This window comes from Callithrix jacchus, chromosome 14, assembly GCF_049354715.1.
Source record: "Callithrix jacchus isolate 240 chromosome 14, calJac240_pri, whole genome shotgun sequence".
Classification (NCBI taxonomy): domain Eukaryota; kingdom Metazoa; phylum Chordata; class Mammalia; order Primates; family Cebidae; genus Callithrix; species Callithrix jacchus.
The window spans coordinates 88425288-88446095 of record NC_133515.1 but is presented as its reverse complement, the minus strand read 5'-3'; the positions used below and the strand labels follow the sequence as shown (position 1 = coordinate 88446095).

Here is a 20808-nt window from a genome sequence, read left to right as displayed (position 1 = left end):
TGAACGCAACACACACATACACATACATACACACACATGCACACATACACATACATGAACACATATATACACACATACACACAGATACATACACCCACCCCCACTCACAGATGCATACACATATACATACATGCATACACACATACATGCACACACACATACATGAACACACATATACACACAGAGATTCATACATACACACATACATATGCACATGCACACATACATGCATACACATACATACACACATGCATACACACACATACACAAACACACATATACACACACATACGCACACAATTATACACAGCATCCTAGGCAACCACGCTCAGCGCTGCCCAGCCCTTTCCTGGAGCCTCCACCGAGCTGGGGTGCAGGGGAAACCCTTGGGGAGAGAGAGTTAGTTCCTGGGGCCTCTTCGGCTGCTCAGGTTTCTGAGCCTGAGCGGTGGTGGGGTAGCTGCTTTGTGCGTGGCCTCCTAAGTCAGGACCTGGCCTGTCCTTTGCAGTAGCGTCGTGTTCCAAGCCGGGTCAAGACAAGAGGGATCCCTCCAGGCCTCTCCAGCGAGTTTCTGCCTCCACATCCCACACACAGCCAGGCAGAGACCTGCGGTGCGCCAGGACAAGGGGCAGAGGTCACCTCGCAGAGTTCGCGGAGACAGCAGGCGCCTTCGGGGCGCGCCCTGTGGGGCTGCTGCGGGCGGGGACCGCCAGGAGGGCGCAGTGTCCCGGAACGCGAGGACCGCGGGGCCAGCTGGGGTTGCCAGGCGCGCCGTGGCGGTTGCCGGGTGACCCGCCGCTATTTACCGCCGGGCGGAGCGGAGCGCGAGGCTCGCTGCACTCGCGCACCCACCATGGCCTCCCGCAGCGCAGGTACCCTACTGACCGAGTTCAATGCCGCCTATGTGCCCCCTGGCCTCATGCCTGGGTAAGACCTCTCCCCGCCCCCTTCCGCGAGCGCCCTCCTCTGTGGTCGAAACTCAGCCCCCTGTCCCCGGACTTTGGGGTTGAAGGAACTCCGAGGCGTCAGTTTTCCACCCTACTGGGTGAGCAGACTTCCTAGGGGTTTGCGGTCCCAGAGCAGGAATCGGGAGGGCACCGGCAGGGCCTCCCCAGATTCCCCTTCTTAGGAAGGCGCTCCCTGGCGATCGGGCACAGCCAGCAGGGGACAAGGGATCTTGCGTGGACATGGCGGGGAAGAGGGAGGAGATGGAGCTACGTGCAGTTTGGTGCTTGGAGACGCCCGAGGCGAGTAGCCAGCTGCACTTAGAATGCAAGGAAAAGCAGGCCCCGCCGCCTGGCGCACAAGGCCCGCACCCAGCATTGGGGCAAGGTGAGTCTTTGTTGGTGGAAGGCGGGAAGGATACCGGGTGGTGCCCGCTCGAAGAGCCTGGCAAGGCAGGAAGAGCTGTAGTTACTGGGAAATGTATGCTGTACCCGCCCGACTTTGCGATCAGCCCCTTCACCGATCTCACTTTATCCTCCCAGAAGTTTTTCTTGGAAAGCTTCCTTGCCACTTGCCCTGAGCACTGGCTTACTTTTTAGCACTTTGAGATGATAGGTTACACCTACCTTTCTTTTCTCTGCATATTTGCATACTCCAAACATCAAACATGCAAGCCTGACTGTTCGCCCCTGTTCTTTGGCTCTTTCTCCTAGTGTCTGATGCTTCCACCCCGGACCTCCTCTCCCAGGGTGTAAGGCTGTCTTTATCCCTCCTACCAGTCAGCACCCGTGCTGAGAGCAGGACTGGATTCTGAGATCAACCTTCACAGTATCAGCATATCTGCGTAGAACGAATGAATGATCCTAAGAACGCTTGTCTGAAAAAAAGACTGAAGGAATGAATGAAATGAGTCTCTTGAGGGTTCTGCAGGCAGGGTCTCCAAATGGGTGAAAATGCCCCGATGCTGTTTCCTGCAAATGGAGCAGTTGGCATCATGAAGAAAAGCGTATATGACACGAAGCTGGGATTGTGTTGAAGCAGAATAAGCTAGACACTGAGGTGCTGTGATATTCAAATCAGTTCAGGAAACTGCATGAGAAAGTAGCAACTAGGGGCTGGTGCTGTAGGTGTTCTTTTGTTTGTTTTTGAGACAAAGTCTCACTCTCATTACCCAGGCTGGAGTGCAATGGCATGATCTTGGCTCACTGTAACCTCTGCCTCCCGGGTTCAAGCAATTCTCCTGCCTCAGTCTCCTGAGTAGCTGGGATCACAAGCATGTGCCACCACACCCGGCTAATTTTTGTATGTTTAGTAGAGATAGGGTTTCACCATGTTGGTCAGGATGGTCTCAAACTTCTGATTTCAGGCCATCCACCTGCCTCGGCCTCCCAAAGTGCTGGCATTACAGGTGTGAGCCATCGTGCCTGGCCGGTGCTGTAGTTTTAATTAAACCCATTTGTGGATGCCCCTTTTCTCTGGGCCTTGGAGAGGGATCAAAGTGACTTGGGTTCCCATCAGGCAAAACTGATTTACGAGGTCATGGTTGTTTCCTGAAGCCAAGCCAGGTGACTTAGTATTTGCCTGTTTTCCTTAATTTAAGCCATTCATTTGGGTTAGGGACACGCCAGGTGTTATGTTGGGAGGCTGGGAAGACAAAGACAGACAGGTGGGGGCTGCCCTCGTGTGGTGTAAACACGTAAGGTTTCGTTCAAATCCATGTTTGCAGCTTCGGATGGTGGTGTTGACACCACATTCTGGGTGTTTATCGGGAGGTTTGATTTTTTTTTTTTTTTTTTTTGAGACGGAGTTTCGCTCCTTAACCAGGCTGGAGTGCAATGGTGCCATCTCGGCTCACCGCAACCTCCGCCTCCTGGGTTCAGGCAATTCTCCTGCCTCAGCCTCCTGAGTAGCTGCATGAGGTTTCATTTTATTGTGAGGTTTTATACTTTGATTTTTTTTTTTTCTTAAGCCTCCCACAGTCTCCAGTTGGAAACTTTGTCTGACTCCTGGACGTTTCCCATCTGAGGGGCAAGGCCTGGTGCTCCTGCAAACCCTGCCCCATGGTTTCCCGACTCTGTCTGGAAGGGGTGGGAGCTGCAGGTTTCAGAAGCAGTCCGCTGGGTGCTTTCCTGTTCCTGCTGCTTCTCGGCAGTTCCCTGAGCGCCCATCCTGTGATTGATTTAGAAATGGTGATAAGAGGGTAATGAACGAGGCCTCAAGCCTAGACTGGGCTATGCTGAGCAGCTGAGCCCGTATCTGCTGCTTTCTCATCTGGATCTTTCTGGGAGGGATGTGTTCTCCTTAAAGATTCCCATCAATGAGGAATGAATTGAGTCGTTTGGTCTCCAAATGTTACCTGATTGGCAATTCTGTTAACTTAATGAAAGAACCCAAGATCCCTGACCACACTTGGATAATTATTATTTTTGTGTGTCTGTTCAAACATTAATTGCAGGATTTTAAATCACAGCCAGTCTCTTCTGACACTCAAATACGCCCCTTACCTGCTTTATTCATAGAGGCAGAAAATATTCATGCTGGTGTGGACCTCAGAGATCCTGCAGCACTGTCCCCTCCTGTTTCAGATGTGGTCACTGAGGTCTAGGGGAACCTGCCTGAGACTCATACTGGTGATGGAAGTCCTGGGCTGGAGCCAAGTCCCTAATGCCTGGCAGTAACACCATGATCTCCTAAGTCTGAGTTCCAGCTATGTGCCAGGCACTGTGCTGGGTACTTTACAACATTTTCTCCTTCTCCTCCTCCTCCTCCTCCTCCTCCTCCTCCTCCTCCTCCTCCTCCTCCTCCTCCTCCTCCTCCTCCTCCTCCTCCTCCTCCTCCTCCTTCTTCTTCTCTTCTCCTTCTTTTCTTCTCCTTCTTCCCCTTCCCCTTCTTTTTCCCCTTCCTCTTCCCCTTCCCCCCTCCTTCTCCTCCTCCTTCTCCTCCTCCTCCTCCTCCTCCTTCTCCTCCTCCTCCTCCTCCTCTTCCTCCTTCTCCTTCTTCTCTTTCTTCTTTTCAAGTTGGAATCTTGCTCTGTTGTCCAGGCTGGAGTGCAGTGGTGCGATCTTGGCTCACTGCAACCTCTGCTTCCCAGGTTCAAGCAATTCGCCCTGCCTCAGCCTCCTGAGTAGCTGAGATTACAGGCACATGCCACCATGCCCGCCTAAGTTTTATATTTTTATTATAGACAGGGTTTTGCCATGTTGGCCAGGCTGATCTCAAACTCCTGACCTTGGGTAATCCACCCACCTCAGCCTCCCAACGTGCTGGGATTACCGGCATAAGCCATGGTGACCAGCCTTTCTTCTTTTTTAAAATCCTCACAACAACCCAGATGAGGAAGGAGCAGCTTGCTCAAAATCATTCAGCAAGTTGCCGAGTCTCATCTTTGTGACTTCAACACCCCAGCTCACCCCAAAATCTCCCCAACCCTCATGTGGCGTTTCACACTGTATCCCTCATTTAGCAGGGAGGGAATGGGGTCGACAGTAAGAGATGGACTCTGGAGCCAGCCTGCCTGGTAGGAATCCTGGCTCCATTGCTTCCTTACCCTGGGCAGGTTATTTATCCCCTATGCCCCACCTACCTTATCTGTTCAGTGGGGATGGTAATGGTGTGTAGGTTAAAGAGGTTTCAGTTCTTCACATACCTGAAGCCTGGCACTTGATCCTTGTTAGCTGTTCTCATTAGTTGGAATCCTACTGTGTTCAAGGCCTGATTCTAGGCACCCCGGGGGAACATGAGACCAGAACGAAGCTGATCTTCAGCCTCACTGGCCATGGTGCTCCGTTTGGTCCCTTGCTGATCCTGGGGACACAGCTCCTAGACACTTGCCACAGGCAGTGCCTGCCTGCGCCTGACCTGGGTGCCATCCCTGCAGTGGGTTCTTAGGTCAGAGTCCCTGGGGTTTGAAGGGGTTTGAAGGGATGAGATTGGCCACAGTGAGAATCTGAGCTTCCTGATTGCAGGTCAGATCTGGGTGGCATCCACTCCTCATTCTCTGTTTCTTGCCATGCCTCACCTGGCTCTCAATGCAGACACTTGGCCTGTACTGGGCTTTCATTCATGCCCAGACTGCCACTGTGCCCCATCCCCACAGCTCCTGCCCAGCGGCTCTCACCAAGAGTGAGGCAGGAGGATTTGCCTCCCAGTCCCTCTCTCTGTTTGCCTAGGGTGGCAGCTGTGCCCACATCTGTCACTGAGCTGGACCTCGGAGAACTCAGGGGCCTCTGGTCCTAAAATCAGTGCATTCTACATTTGCCATTGCCAGGAGAATGGTCCCACAAAGGTGGCTGTGTCCCCGTCCCCAGAATCCCTGTTTGGCAAACACACACCCAGTGGTGTGCTGGCAAATATTTACCAACCAGTTCTCTGGAGGAAAAGTACTTTGGTTTGTAACATTCATTCATATCTGTGGTATAAATACCCTCACCAAAGCTGATTTCAAACTATCAATTGCAGAGCTGGGGAGGGAAGAATTCACAGCTGTGCACCATTATATAATATTTCCACCCACATATACAGTGGACATGACAACCTCAAGCACAGACGATAATAATGTGGTAAAATAATTAGGAAGTGAGGAGTTTTGACTATTCTCTCCTTTGATTTTAATATAATGTTTTTCTTTCCTTTGAGGAAGAGGGTTACCCTGTCGTCCAGGTTTGAGTGCAGTGGCACAATCACAGCTCACTACAGCCTTGACCTCCTGGGCTCAAGTGATCCTCCCACTTCAGCCTCCTGAGTAGCTGGGACCACAGGTGTGCATGTGCCTTGCTAATTTCTGTATTTTTTGTAAAGACAGGGCTGCCCAGGCTGGTCTTGAACTCCTGGGCTCAAGCCATTTGCCTCCCTTGGCCTCCCAAAGTGCTGGGATTATAGAAGCCACCATGCCTGGCCTAATATAACATATTTAATTGTAATTTAATATAATTTGATATTTAATACTGACTTATTCAATAACAGACTTAACAAATTCCCAAAAATTTAGAAATTGATTCCCTTGAAGCCAGAGGGCATTGCCTGTAGCCCGCCATGGCCTGACCCTGTGATATGGTTTGGCTGTGGCCCCACCCAAATCTCCTCTTGAATTGTAGTTTCCATAATCCCCACATGTCACAGGAGGGACCAGGTGGAGATAATCGAATCATGGGGGCAGTTCCCCCATCCTGTTCTCATGAGAGTTAGTTCTCACGAGATCGAATGCTTTAATAAGGGGCTCCCCCTTTGCTGCGCACCCATTGCTCTCGCCTGCTGCCATGTGAACAAGGATGTGTTTGCTTCCTTCCGCCGTGACTATAAGTTTCCTGAGGTTTCCCCAGCCCTGCGGAACTGTGAGTCAATTAAACTTCTTTCCTTTATAGATTACCCAACCTTGGACCATTCTTTATAGCAGCGTGAGAACCCCCCTGCCAGCTTCCCGGAGCCTGTGGTCTTACCCTCAGGGAGAGAGGTCAGGCCAGGCTTGGGAAGGGAGGGTTCCAAAGCATTTGCACTTCCGAAGCCCCTTCCACTTCAACCCAGGCCCTGACACAGGAGCTGCAGCCCTCCAGACAGGCATCTTGGGGTATGAAACAAAGGCCATCTGCCCAGGAAGATGTAGGGGACCCTGTGTGTCCATTCGTTGGTATTAGAATCTCCTGGGGAGCTTTAACAATAACCTGTGCTCAGGCCTCCTCTAGAGATTTTGATGGCATTGTTTGGGCTGGGCCTGGGCTTCAGGAGTGTTTAATCCTCCCAGGTAATTCTAAGATGTAACCAGGGACAAGAACGCTTGCCTGAGAACTTCTATGGCTCCTTGCAAGGCAGAGCACTGTTGATGAACGGACTGGTGTGGTCCTGTTTTCAAGCATTTGAAAGGAGGGACCTCCTCCTGTGGAGCCTTCCACCTGTGCCATTCTTGGCATACCCCCACCCCCAGGCTGACAGGTCTGACTGAAGGCACAGCAGTTGCTACTTTCCTTGTTCAGTTCTCATCCACAGCTGAGGGAGCAGATCATTGTCCCTGATTCAAGCCCAAAATACAGAAGGAGAAAGTAAATTCTACAGCCCCTCAATTCTTCTTCTCCCTCTGGGCCCTGTCCTTGCAGGGAGCTTCCCTGTGTATCCCCCCAGGAGGCAGCCTGGTCTCAGAGGGCCTCATGCTCTTAGGGAGGCCTCCAGCCACTCACCTGACTTTCTCTGCTGCAATGTCTTCTCTTCCAGAGGATTCATAAGCCACGTAATTCCCCACCCCCTTCCCAGACTTCTGCCCAAGGCCAGCCCCTATCCCTTTCCTTAAATTCACCTCTGAGCTGTTCAAGGACATTTCATAGGTAACTGGTGCCTCTTAACCTTTAAGAACTGGGGAGCCCCCTAATAACAGGGGATCAGGGGCTCCTGAAGACTTGGGCTGTACAACAGGGACCCTCCTTCTCTCCAGAAGAAAGACCAGCCCTTAAAAATGTTCTGCCGTTTGTCAATTTCACTCAACAGATATTTACAGAGCATCCACTGGGTGCAGGGAACGCCAAGAATGCCAATATGAGTATAACAGAACCCTCTCTCCCCAGGGAGCTTCTAATTCATGCGGAAAGAATATTCCAGTGGCTCAGATTATTGTGATATGAAAGAATGTGAACTGAGGCCAGTGCAGAAGCTCATGCCTATAATCCCAGCACTCTGGGAGGCCGAAGTAGAGGTCAGGAGTTCGAGACCAGCCTAGCCAACATGGCGAAACCCTGTCTGTGCTAAAAATATAAAAATTAGCTGGGCTCGGTGGTGGGTACCTATAATCTTAGCTACTTGGAAGGCTGAGGCAGAGAGAATTGCTTGAACCCGGGAGGTGGAGATTGCAGTGAGGATTGCCCCACTGCTCTACAGCCTGGGCGACAGAGCAAGACTCTGTCTCAAAAAAAAAAAAAAAAAAAAAAAAAAGAATGTGAACGGAGACAGGAGACATAGGAGAGGTGCAAAGGGCAAAGACGGTTCCATGGAGCGAACAGGCAGGGTCTATGAGCTGGGTCATGGAGGCTCCATGGGAAAGAGGGCATTTGAGATGGACCTTTCAGGATGGGTAAGATCACAACGGGGGAGGGGAGGAGAGCAGAGCCCTCTGCATGGAGAGTGTGGCTTGAGAAAAAAAATGGTGTGGAGGTGCCAGAAGGATGTTCTTTCAAAGCAGCAAGTGGCCTCTTCGACTGGGTTGGGAAAGCTGTGATATGACGGTGGATGATGCAGCTGGGAAGACTTCCCGAAGAGCCCCTGGCAGGGAGGGGCTGACCCCTGGCCCCACTTGTGCTTGGTGTCACAGGCAATGGGGAGCCCTTGAAGGGTTTTGTCCTGGGGAGGGATCTGATCAGAACCATCCGCAGTAGGAGGCATTGTGGAGGAGAGGAGAGGATGCACTGTGGAATGGGGGCGTGCCAAATAGTTGCTAGTTAATTAGTTAATAAGGCTGATCATGGGATCCCCGATGGCTCATGGTAATTAGTTTTAATGTTGGCTCTAGGGCCAAGCAATGCTATTAAGAGGCAGGGAAGGGACTGCTCCTTTTACACACAGTAACCCACAGTGGGCCTTAGAATTCACATGTGACCATTGCCCAGGGGCCCGGCCTGGTACAGTCTCCTGGCTTATGTGGTGTACTGATGGATGGAGGGATGGAATGGTGGATGGGAGCAGATGAAGGGGTTGAAGAGGAGGTGTGGTGGTGGCACCAGCCAACACAGCAGATGCTGCCATTGGGACCCCTTGATGCCGTGTTATAAAACTTGCCATTCCCCTCTGTTCCTCCCTACCTTGGCCTGCTACAGACCAGCACAAACAGGACTGCAGAAGGCTCCACCGTGGAGCTCAGGGTATAATCAAAGGAATACAAATGCAGGTGCATTTAAGGGACACAGATCCAGCTTGCTCAGCTCTGTGGCAATCTCAGAGTTTCTCCTTATGTGTATATTCAGACGAGATGGGGCGCGTTCAGGGTGGTGTGGCCGTAGATCTTATGTGTCTATTCAGATACAAGACTAGATGGAGTAGTGGATGGACGGATGGATGGATAGAAAGACAGATAAAAGCAGCTTTATTAAAATATAATTATACCATATTTACCATTTTAAAATGAAATGCATGAAATTGAATGTTAATAGAACTTAACTGCCCACCACCACGCCAGCTAATTTTTGTATCTTTAGCCCACTGAGTGCTAAAGAATGTGAAACTGCACATGTGTGCAAATGTGCACACACACACACCTGCCTGAGCAGCAAGCCCTGAACGGAATCCAGGCAGAACTCAGGAGGATTGCGGAGGAGAGGGCTTCTATTCTATTAGGATGCAAATATCTTGGCATTCAGAGAAGGTGGAGAAGCAGGGAGCAGAGGAGTATGGCAGAGAGCTTGGGGGCGAAGAGAAGAATCACGAGAACACATCATTTTTCTATCGCTCCTTTCTTTGGAGGAGCCCAACGCCCCTGTGGGCAGGATGCTTCATGCCAACGTGTGCTCTGCTGATCAGAGCCACGCTGCTCTTAAATCAGGACTCCAGGGCATGGTGACCCCAGAGTTTCTGGAATTCTGCCTCCTCCAGTGAGCATTTGTTGAGTACTTGTCATGTGCCAGGTGCCAAGGATAAAGGAGAACATGGGTTAGCAGAAGAGACAAGTTCATTTGGGTCTGAGTGTGGACTTAAGGATGACAGTCCTCCCAGCGAGGCAGGAGCTGGGTATAGGGTGTGCAGTCAGGGGAGGCAGCAGAGGGCACTGGCTCCTTAGGAGTGGGCAGCAGATCCCCAGGTGAGCAAGAGGAGAAATGCATCCCAGCAAAGGAACTCCGTGCAAAGGCCCAGAGGCCTGAAGAGCACGTGGGGCCCTGGAGACTATAAGTAATGCTGCTGGGGCCCAGAGCACCTACAGGGAAGTGGTGGGGGAGAGGAAGGATGGCTCTGGTGCTATGTGGACAGCAGGCTGGAGGGGGTGATACTTGCTCCAGGAGACCAGGGAGGAGATTGGAGATTGTCTAGGCAAGCAACGAGGGAGGCTCGCAGCAGTGGGACAGAGGAGGGCCACAGGCCAGTGGCAAAGGGAGAGCCTAAGCAGGACTTAGGGAGAGGTCAGATGTGGAGGGTGATGGAGAAGTGAGGACTCAGGGCCATCGAGTCCCAGTTTCTGGCCTAAATGGCGGTTGGAGGGGGCAGGGATATACATACAGGAGGAAGAGAGTTTCAGTGGCGCTGAGTCAGGCGGGGGGCAGGGCAGCCCTGTGTGGGTAGGAGAATGGTAGAGGCTGAAGACTCAGATCTGGCTGTCACTGACATACAGGACACACTGGAAGTCTAACATAGATGAGATCTCTCAGAAGGAATGCATCCCTGAAAAGAGAAGAGGACCCTGGGGCGACACCATCACCTGGAGAAGGAGCCAGACCCAGGGGCTCTCCTCAAAGCCTCCCCCCAGACCCAGGGGCTCTCCTCAAAGCCTCCCCCCAGCGGAAACTGCTCATGGAGCGCCTGTGGTACCCACCCTAGGAATGGCCTTCCCTCCTTGTGGTTCATAGCACTAGAGCCTTGACTGTGGTCCCACATGAGTTGGAGCTGGTCGCACCCAGGCCCGCTCAGCATGGCCCTGACACACACAGCCCATGACTAAGTAAACATTGAGTGAAGACTGGGCTCAGGGAAGGCAGGCGAGCACCGTGGGTCTTTGTGTTCCCAGCACTCAGTGTGGGCCAGCACACAGCGGGTTCCTGATAAATTAATGTTTGATGCCATCTGGCTCTATTTTTAAAAAACGATGTGTGTATGAAGAAGAAAGCAACACCAAACACTCTGAATTATCTAGGGTGAACATTGGGTGAATTGTATTCAGAGTTTCTCCTTATGTGTGTATTCAGACGAGATCAGGTGTGTTCAGGACGTACGGCCGTAGACCTTATGTGTCTATTCAGATAAAAGACTAGATGGAGGAGTGGATGGATGGCTGATAGAAAGATGGACAAAAGCAGCTTTATTAAAATATAATCATACCATATTTGCTATTTTTAAACAAAATGCATAAAATTGAATCTTAATAGAACATAACCAAAGAGAAAGAAACTGAAGTAAAATGGAAGAACAGGTAGATTTGAGATAAATGTTAATTAATCCCAAGAAATATTAGTATAAAAAGATCCCTTTATAGGAGAGAGAGAGAGGATTAAAACCCTCAAAGGGCTAGAATCATTATGTTGTACTTTTTTCTAACGACTATCTCAATTTAGATACCACAGGTTGACTCTGACTTAAAGAGATTCTTAGTAAGTGCACCCCCGTCTCCCCTCCACCCACCCCCCAATTTTGACAGGTTGTATAACATTTATGTTCCGCTCTGTAACCAGCATTCACCTAGTTGCTATTCTTGGTTCTGCACTTACATAGATTTGAAGCTCATCGCCGCTCATTCTAACGGAGGTTCTACATCGCTGAATTGGTTTTTTTTCTTTTGAATCATCTCTTGGTTGGCAGGATTTTGTCACTGAACATGACTTTCAAGAAGAGCTTGTGAGTGCTTTAGTTGCTGAGCCCTTTCATGCTGGGACAGGGCGGCTTTGTCCCCCGCGATCCCCTGGCTGGTGCGGCATTCTTGGGTCACGCTCTTCCCTGCAGAATGCTGTGGATATCTTCCTTTGCCTCTCATTCTATCACTTCATCTTTTTGCTGGGATTGGCAGCACCTGGTGACCAGCATCTTACATTCCCTACGTTCTGAACCATTTGAGAAACATGAAAGAGGAACGCTGCTGTTAGAGAATGGGGTGAACACAGCCTCAGAACGGGACAGGCAGGGCTGCGCTGGGGCCAGCTTCCTTCACATGGGCAGAGTCTGTCCATCTAAAACCTAAGGCCCAGAGGGTCGAGCAGGAGGAGGGAGGGGAGGGACGAGGAGGACGGAAGGGAGGGGTGGGCCGCAGGCTGCCAGTGTTTCCCATCGACTTGCCACCCAGCTGTTCCTCCACCTCCAGTACACAAGAGCACGTGGGGCCGGGAGGTGGTTTTGGGCAGGAGGAACCTCCCCTCCACGTGGGAGGAGCCCTCAGGGTAGAGGAGGCAGCATCTCCCCATCGCTTGCCTTTGACATCTTAATTTATATTAGACATTAATCTATAATTAGATATTAATTAGATATTAATCTATATCTTCATTAAGCTTCATCTACAGCACAAAGTGCTCTCAGGAACTTGCTTGCACGTCTCAGGTTAGGTTTTCTTCCAAACAAGTTTCTTCACCCATGCAAATGTTGCAGTGGGGCAGTGTGAGCAGAGGACGCTGGATTTGGCAACAGCATGATCTGATACGCCCTTCATTTAGACGTAGAGGTGCGCATTTCAGTGGTGGGTCTGAAGGCAGGCTGAGGGAGGTCAAGGAAAGGATGAGGGTTGAGAAATCAGGGAGAAGGTGCAGCAGATTCCTTAGTGAGCTCAAGCAATACGGGAAGGGAGCCAGCCTTCTGTGAGAGGGAACCTGCAATCTGGCCTTCCTCTTTTCCATCTTTGATGTCTCCTCTCTTAGCTGCTTCCGCTCCACCTATAAACATGCACCGGCCTTTACTGTGGAAATCTACAGTCTAGGAACCACCGCTCATGCCCACTTACAGGCAGAGGGGAAGAGGGCAAGAGAGGGGGACATTCAAGATGACGGAAGAAGGGCAGAGGCAGAAAGAGACAGGGAGAGGCAGATGGGACAGTGAGGCCTTGGAAGAAGCTGGAGCAGGAGCTCCGGACCCAGGAGCAATGCCCAGGCAGGGAGGAGGACTCTGTCTCCTGAAGCAGCCAAGGTGACCACACAGCCTCACAGGAGAGACAGCAAGGCGCTCACCAATCCCTCCATCTTCCCAGTTCTGGAGGAGAACTGGCCTCCGTGGGGGACTCAGGGGACCAAGGAGGGAGGGCTGAGGTAGGTGAAGAGTCAGGATCTCCAGGGTTATGGTGTCAAGGGGGGTGCCTCTGTGGCATCCAGGACTGTGAGTAGTGAGGCTGGAAAGGGGCCTGTGCAGCTGGGTGGAGCCTCTCCCCTCTATGGCCTCATCGCGACTCTGGCCCAGCCAACACCTGGTGCCATGAGACTCTAGGGAGACACAGCTATTGAGGGTGGTGGGACCAGGAACCAGGGAAGTACCCACTTTGTGTGACCTTCCCTACAGTGGCCCGCCTGTCAGCAGTCACTCTGCGGTGCTTCTTTGCCTTTTTCCTGAAGACAAAAAGAAGGAAACCATGCCTTGCTATCTAATTCCAGGCAGCGCTCATCCTGTGGGTGAGGAGACTGAGGCCCAAGCATGGGGAAAGACCCCAGAAGAGGCGAGAGTGGGGGACTGAGTTACATCTAGATGGCTGTGATGGCTCTGCCAGACTGGGGTGTAGGGCAGCTGATGAGGCTGGAGAGCTAGGCCAGGGTCAGATCACAGGTGGACTCTAATGCCATACCAAGGACTTGACTCTAGAAAGTTCAGTCTGCTGGAAGGGTGGAGAGTGGATTGCAGAGGCGGGGGTCTGGGTGCGGTTACAACAGTGAGGTTGTTATGACCACAGTCCAGGTACCAGGGCGCACAGCAGGGCTCAGGTGGTGCAGATGGAGCTACAGGACTTGGTAACTGACTAGCTGTGTGGGAGGTGGATGCCTCCGTTTCTTACTTGTACAGCTAGGGGGTACTTTTCATACAGATGAGAGCAGACTGTCAGGGAAGGTCAGGGTGGGAGATCAAGCCTGGGAGACATCCGAGGGAAATGTCTGGTGTGCAATTGTACATGGCAGTCTAAGGCTTGGCGAGAACTCCCAGGCTGGAGCTGTGGACCGGGGCCATCTGCACACAGGAGGTGGCTATGGCCATGGTATGGCCGCCATCACCCAAGACAGACCCCGGAGGTTCATCAAGGATCTCCAGAAGTGGGCAGAGGAGAAGGCTCATGAAGGTGTGCTCAGAGATGGTGGTGGAAGCAGCAGAAAGGAGCAGAGGTGTCGTCCAAACCGGGCGGGTGACGCCCCGAGCTGCCAGAAGGCCCAGCAAAACAGAGCGTGCCCACCGACCTGCAGCAGCGAGGGCACAGGTGGCCTTGGGAAGGGCAATTTCGAGGGCTCATGGGACTGAAGTCAGACCCCAGAGAGTGAGCGTGCAGGGGAGCGCAGGGCCATGCTGTATGGGAAGCTTCCGCATTGGCTGAGAGTCTGGTGCCCGTATTCTCTGGGTGTTGTTGACTTGCTTTGTAAAAACAAGTGTTTAGCTTTTGGAGCGAGTCTTATTTAACCAAAGATCTCCAGAGTGCCTGTGTCACCAGGGCCTCCCTTTGCTCATCACCTGTCCCTCTCACAGAAGCTCCTTGGTCGCAGAAGGTGAAAGAGCTCCTTCCTTGTAGGTTCTCAAAGCTCCAGAACCTTGGTCAGGGTCTCCAGGCTGCCTGAGTAGCACGTTGGGAGCCCGCTGTGCTGGGAGCCAAGCAGCCGCATTCTGAATCCAGTCCTTGCTACACCACATCTCCCACCCATGGCCGCTCACTGGCCGGGCCCCCACCGGCTTCTCATACTCCCCTTACTCTTTCGTAAGATAACCGCAGAATGTGGGAGCCAGAGGAGGCCTCTGTATCTTCGGGCCAATACCCAAGCAAACCTGGGCCCCTGGAGGGGCAGCAATTTGCCTGCAGCGTTGCCTGAGGGGTACCCGGTATTCTGGCCCCTGTGTGTAAGCCCCTGGTCTGGAGAGAGGAGCATCTAGGCAAAGACCTCTGTGGGAAGGGAGAGGCCCAGAGCCCCTTGAACTTGGTTGGCCTTCCCCAAAGTCCTGAACAGGTCAGTGCACCTTGGGAGGCCTCTCAGGGCTAGAGATGGCCATTGGGCTCCCCTGACTTTGCCCTTCATTTTTTTCTTAATTATTATTACGTTTTTATAGAGAGACAGAGTCTCATTATGTTGCCCAGGCTGGTCTCAGAGCTCCTGGGCTCAAGTGATCCTCCCACCTCAGCTTCCCGATGTTCTGGGATTACAGGCATGAGCCACTGCACCTTCCACTTTTAAGGCCTCTCTGGGAACAGGCCTGGGGCCCTTCATTGATCTGTGGCCCTGTCACCCCCACCTCGATTGCAGGTACCAAGGCCATGTCCCCAGTGTGGCTTTCTCCTTTGGCTCTCCCTATGGCACCACCACCCTCAAATACTTCCAGGACCACCGCAACACAGCCATGGAGAAGAGCCACACTCCCTTCAGCCAAGGTGGCCACTTCCCGACCCTCTTCTCCACCAACCCCCACCTTCTGCTGATGTTGCGCACGAGCAACCAGGACCGCTGGCTGCACAAGCCCAGCTACACCCGCTTCAACCTGGACAACCACCGCTCCACGGAGCTCACGCACTTCTACGAGGTAAGCTGCGCCAGCCACACTGGGGCCTCCCCTCTTGCCCACCTGCCCCACCATGGGAGGGAGTGGTAGCTGGGGGCCGGGGGCAGGGGAGACCTTGCACCTGCCAGTGTCTCAATTTCCTTTCTCAGAGCCCTGGAGCCAGCAGGGAGCATGGCGGGTTTAGCTAAATGGAATGGGGAGTCTCAGGACTTTGTCCACCCCCCTCCCCAATCTCCTCCCACCTCCTGGGGCTTCAGGGTCTCCTCTTCCTACTCATCCCACTTCTAGTGGAGCTAGGGGTCTCTAGGGGTGCTCCTGCCCTTACCTTCTGCCCCCTGGAGTCTCTTGGGTCTGTGGAATGCCATATATTTTCTAGGTGAGTAAAAAGGTCTAAGGTCCACCCTCCCCTCCGATGAATAGCAAAGGCCCCACTAGAGCCCCCGACCCCAGGTCCAGCCCACAGTGTTTAATCCACCCGTGTTCTGGAGACGGCTCACCCCTCCCTGCCCTGCAGAACCCCCAGGGGGTGTGTCCTGAGTCACCCTCAGCCCCAGGCTGGGTGAGACTGCCCTGCGAGGAGCAAGCCCGAGGAAGGGGACCTGCCCACACCCCTGTTCTCTTCCCGCTGTCTGGGCTGATAAAGGCTCCCCGGATGTGGTTCAGATGTGTCCCCACAGACCACAGGTGCACGGCGGCCTGAGCTGGCCCTTATGACCTTGACAGGGATAAGGGTTCATTCTTTTCTGTGTTCCAAAAACTTACTCTCCCCATCACCTTCTCTCGCAAGCATCCCCCTCTAGCCTGACTGCAAGGACACAGGTATGTCCTGGCCCCAGGACAGATAACTTGTATGCTTAAGGCAGCTTCCTCTGCGGAGGAGGAGGCCGATGCCATCAGCCTCTGAGGCAGGTGCGACCATCTCGGGGTCTGGGAAAGTTTCTTCCTTCTTCTTGGCTCCCACATTGAACATGCCCTATACAAAGGGGAAGGAGAGGAAGGAGCAAACACAGGCAAGGCAGACAAGGAGCCTGTGTGCACAGCAGGTGTGGCGATGCCTTTGGGGCTGGGTTTTTGTACTTGGTCTTAGCTGATCCATAGTCTCCGTTTACTGTCTGCAGTAAAGCTGGTCAGGTGGGTGTCGTTCCCATTAGGCAGATGAGAAATCGAGGCTCAGTGAGGATACCCAGTGGGTTGGCAATTTAGCTGGGGCCCCAGCAATGCCGGGACTCCTCCAGGGGCATTCAGGGAGATAGTCCCCAACCCTGCCCGGGTGCGCACTAACAGCCTGTCACCTCTTCCTCGGTTGAACCACAGATGGTCCAGGAGCATCGGAAGTACTATCAAGACAAAACGGGCATGGTGCCTCGCGTCGCCTCCTTTGTGCTGCCTGTGAGGGAGCCGGAACGATACCCCCTCCCCACCTTCCTGTGAGTGACTGCCTCCTTCATCCATGCAGTCAACAAACGCACCCAGCCTAGAGGGCACCTGCTCTCAGCAGGCATGCAAAGCACACAGACTGAGAAATGAGTTGAGGATCTCACCCTAAAACATGCAGTGCAGAGAGTGATGGTGACAGGGCAGGGGCACTGGCAGCCTCAGGGGGGATGCTGGTAGCCTGAATGGGTGTATCTGGAAGAGTGCTTTCCCAGCCAGATGCATTGGGAGTTTGGGAGAAAACTGCAATCGTTTAGCTTAGGCGGGCCTGAATCTGCCGACTGCTGCCCTGCAGAAGCAGCCTGGCAGCTACACTAGTCCAAACGTGGGTGCTGATGCAGCGAGCAGTAAGGAGCTGTTGCCCTCTGGTGGCCACAGCGGACACTACACTGACGAATCCCTCCCCACCCCGCCACCCTCCCAGCCCTGTCTACATTAGGAAAATGTTTTCCTGAGGACTCTCTGTCCATCTAACAAAATAGAAAAGTTCCTTGTCTCCTCCCCCTCACTGCTTTTATCTAGGAGAACTCCTTTCTCCAGGGAAGGCCCATTCTGTCCTGAAAGATGACTTGGATACTGTGATTTCTGCACTGTCTCCTTCCTGAAGCGCAGGCAGGGGGACCACTGGTGCACACGAGGTGTCCTGGGGTTGTGGTAGCATGGTGGCTGGTGTCTGGCCTGGGAGATCAGTGGATAGAGCTTGGGATTTAGCTCCATGCCGACCACTGCCTGATTGTCTCAGAGCCCTGAAATTCACCATAATCCATATTGATAAAGCAGTATCTGTTTCCATAAGTTTAATGGTTTTTAAAGAAACAGACTTCACTGCCTCTAAAAGTTCCTTTCTGCAAGACAGACAGCATCATTTTACAAAAAGGGAATGCGAGGCTCTGTGGTCGCCTGGGGAACTTGTGCTGTGTGGCCTCGCTGGTTGGCGGCAGAGCTTGGAAAGGAAGCAGCATTTCCCATCACCAACTCTGGGGCTCAGGGGCCTCTCTCCAAGCTTGGGATGGCTCTAAGCCAGTCCATCCCTGGAATAGGGTGGGACTCTCGGAGACAAGTATCCTCTTGATGAGGATCCACCCCCGATCCCCACCACTGTGGGGAGAGTGGGACACCCCAACTCTGTTCCTTCTCCAAATTCCCTGGCCACTTGCTCAGCTGCTGACAGTTTCACAACCAATGCAAAGGACCAACCAGGTGGTTGGGGAAAGAGGGTCAGTGGCCGGCCTGGGGCGAGCCCCTCCCGTCCTGGAGTCCCCGAATCGGCACCATCACGTCTTAGAACATTTGTTGTGTGTTTACTCCTCGTCCAGAGCTTTACGTGCATTACTGCATTTCTTCCTCAAGTCAAAGCTAACGGGGATACCACCACTGGGCCATTCTTCTAGCAGGAGTTAGGGCCAGAGTCCATCCCAGGTCAGTCTGACACCCGAAGCCTCACTCTTAACCACTGTGCCGTTACATAAATGCAGGTTATTCCTGCCCCAAGTCCAGGGGGACTTATCAGGGTTAAACTGACGAGTAGCCAGCAGGCCAGCGTGAGCTGGAGAGTGGGCACGTGGGGCTGTGGGTGGGCATGTATCACCCTCCTTCCCTGGCACACTGCATAACACCAGCCCCATCCTTACCCCTAGGCCTCCTCTGAGCCCAAAGAAGAAGTGGCACCTTTTAAGACTAGCTCCTGAGAACCTGAAGACCTACCAGACCTTCCCGTCAGGGAAGAGGGTCTCTCCACAAGAGCGGAACAAGAGAGACTGCTACTTCGAGCTCAGAGCATGAGACCAGGTGCCTGATGCCTGAGATCCTGGGCTGTGACCAGCCCGGCTTGCTTGGAATAAAATCTTTAGCATGACCATCCTTCCCACCTCTCCTCTGGATCCCAGGGATCTACTTGGCCATGGTAGAAAATGCCCCTGAAGGTCACGCAGCTAAGGGCCTGCGGAGAGCTCAGCCCCAGGGACTCAAGCAAAGGAAAAGCAGTGTCCGGCTACCTGGCAGGTCCACCTACCTTCTCCCCGAGGCGGGGCAAGTAGAATTGAGGAAATCTTAGTGGCAGGTCACTCAGGTACAGAGAACTGCCACCCGATTCACTGGTATCAGCAAGGACGCCCAATTACCCCGATCTGAGAATGAAGGGGATGTGGACCCAGAACAATTGCGCCGGCTGTGATTGGAAAGGAATCTTCATCGGAGCCCTGATTTGGCATTGTTTGGTCCACACGATCACTTGTGAGGGAGGTGTTATCTCCTCTTTACTGATAAGGATACTGAGGCTTGGAGCAGGTGAGAATGTTGTCCGAGCTCACCCAGCTGGGAAGTAACACAGCCAGAATTTGAATCCAGGTCTTTCTGACTCCCAAGCTCCAGTTTTCCCATGACACAGCCTGCTTGTGGTCCATTTGGAGACTGAGGGGCAGGCAGGACACAGACCTGGGGATCCTGAAGGCCCCTGTGGAGGGTGAAGCCTGGGAGAAGCTGTGAGCAGCAGGTAGCTCCTGCATTCTGCCCAGGCTGGCTTGGACAGGTGGATGTGGCATCTACCCCTGAAGCTGTTTCTAGAAGAGGATGGGAGGGAATGACCGAGGACCAGGCCACTCTTCCAGGAATACCTATGTTTTGGGGCTCTGGGTCAGAAGCGCATGCTGGGCATGGGTGCTGAGGCTGCAGGCCTGGGGTGGTCTTTGAGGTCTGGCAGGTCTGCTCCCACCAGGCTGCTGCTTCTCACAGCCCAGGAGGCTTCTGCCCACTGGGGCAGGGGCAGGACATGGGTGAGAGCCCCTCAGTGGCAGGATTTGGGGTGGGGACCTCACGCCAAGGTAGAGACCTTCTCCAACATTCCAGCACCTCTTGGATTTGACCAAGGGTACTCCATGAAGCAACAAGACAGTGGGTGAGTCAGGACCTAAGGGCAAGGGGAACACAGCCAGGTTCAAGGACGCCTGGGGCTGAAACAGCCCCTCCTCTGCAGCCAGCGATAGACACCTCCCCCAGGACAGTATAAGTACGATAAACCCTGTGAGGGGCTTCTTCTGTGCCTCCAAGTCCCTGACGAGCTGGGCCCCAAAGACTCTCTGTGGAGGCCAATTTCATTCCAGGGCTTGGCTGAATAGCAAAGCAAATAAACTCTGATTGCTGGTTCCAAAATCAGGGCCAAGATGCCTTCTCCCTCGGAAGGGGAGTGGGGAGCCAGACGCCGGCTGGAATGGCTGCTATGTGCACCTCGGGACTGCAAGGGGCTGGGGGTTAGGGGTTCCTATGAAGGGAAGGAAGAACATGTATCTTTCTAGGGACCCTCATCCCATTTGGCCTGGTCCCCTGCTATGACAGGGGTTGAGATTTGAACTCTTTCCTCAAAACAATCGCCTCCACAGCCTGCTTGAATTGGAATGGCAGTTCTTACTTAAAAGTATGTGTGTGCTCCTGCATTTCAAAAGTGATGATCTGATGGGCTATGGAAAAGGGTTTTTATTTTATCTAATAAACAATATTCTAGAGGTGAGCGTGGCCCAGGACAAAGTCATACTTGAAACCAGCTCCCTCCAGTGCTGGAGGGGGCTCGATTCCGGTGTTCTCCCTCGAGGCTGCCACGCCAGGTGTTTGTGGCCACATCAGCATCCCCAGAAGTGAATCCGAAAGGAGCTGAAAGAAAGAACTTTGTGACAAAGCAGAGACACCTGGTGCACAGCACAGAGTGAGCGTGGAGGGCCAAGGGGAGGCACAGAGGGACCCAGCAGCCCTGGGCTCCTGTCCTGGTGCTGGCTGAGGTCTACTCTTTGTTGTTTTCCTTGGTCTGTAAAAGCACCTTGAGTGGGCACATTCCAAATCAGCATGCCTCTGAGACCGGGGGGCAGAGTCACACCCAGGAGCAGGAGACGCCAGCCCTCAGACGCCAGCTCCCCCCATCTCTTCCTCCAGGGCACGCCCTGCTTCCAGAGCGCATGCATCTCCCGAAACTAGCAGAACCCCAAAAAGACTTCATCATGGCCAGGAAGATCTGGAGATGGCCAAACTTCTCAGGGACGTTTGGGCCACAGAAGACCCTTCACCCCCCGCCCCCCTCCTCACTCTAAGAAATGGAATTGGGTGCTTCTCTCA

The 20808-nt window shown here is 53.1% G+C and overlaps 2 protein-coding genes across 3 annotated transcripts in view; one reads left to right on the top strand and one right to left on the bottom strand.

The window, feature by feature from the left end:
- The first annotated feature begins 785 nt into the window (after positions 1 to 785).
- CIMIP2C (ciliary microtubule inner protein 2C) lies at positions 786 to 20217 on the top strand. The gene is made up of 4 exons (XM_002757956.5): positions 786 to 927; positions 15024 to 15297; positions 16591 to 16703; positions 18348 to 20217. The coding sequence occupies exons 1-4, from the start codon at positions 854 to 856 to the stop codon at positions 18490 to 18492; spliced, it is 606 nt and encodes a 201-aa protein (XP_002758002.1). The 5' UTR covers positions 786 to 853; the 3' UTR covers positions 18493 to 20217.
- Positions 20216 to 20808, bottom strand: part of CIB4 (calcium and integrin binding family member 4) — a 64522-nt gene continuing 63929 nt past the window's right edge. For both annotated transcript variants that reach the window (XM_002757955.6, XM_078349699.1), the window contains exon 7: positions 20216 to 20352. In XM_002757955.6, coding sequence (XP_002758001.1) covers positions 20322 to 20352 — 31 coding nt within the window. In that variant the 3' untranslated portion in view covers positions 20216 to 20321. The remainder of the gene's footprint in view (positions 20353 to 20808) is intronic.

What these genes read in the sequence shown, in the direction of transcription:
- CIMIP2C (XM_002757956.5), top strand. Translation starts at nt 854, where the DNA reads ATGGCCTCCCGCAGCGCAGGTACCCTACTGACCGAGTTCAATGCCGCC. An exon ending in CCCCCTGGCCTCATGCCTGG is followed by an intron (nt 928 to 15,023) that starts GTAAGACCTCTC and finishes CCTCGATTGCAG; the next exon opens with GTACCAAGGCCATGTCCCCA. An exon ending in TACCCCCTCCCCACCTTCCT is followed by an intron (nt 16,704 to 18,347) that starts GTGAGTGACTGC and finishes CCTTACCCCTAG; the next exon opens with GCCTCCTCTGAGCCCAAAGA.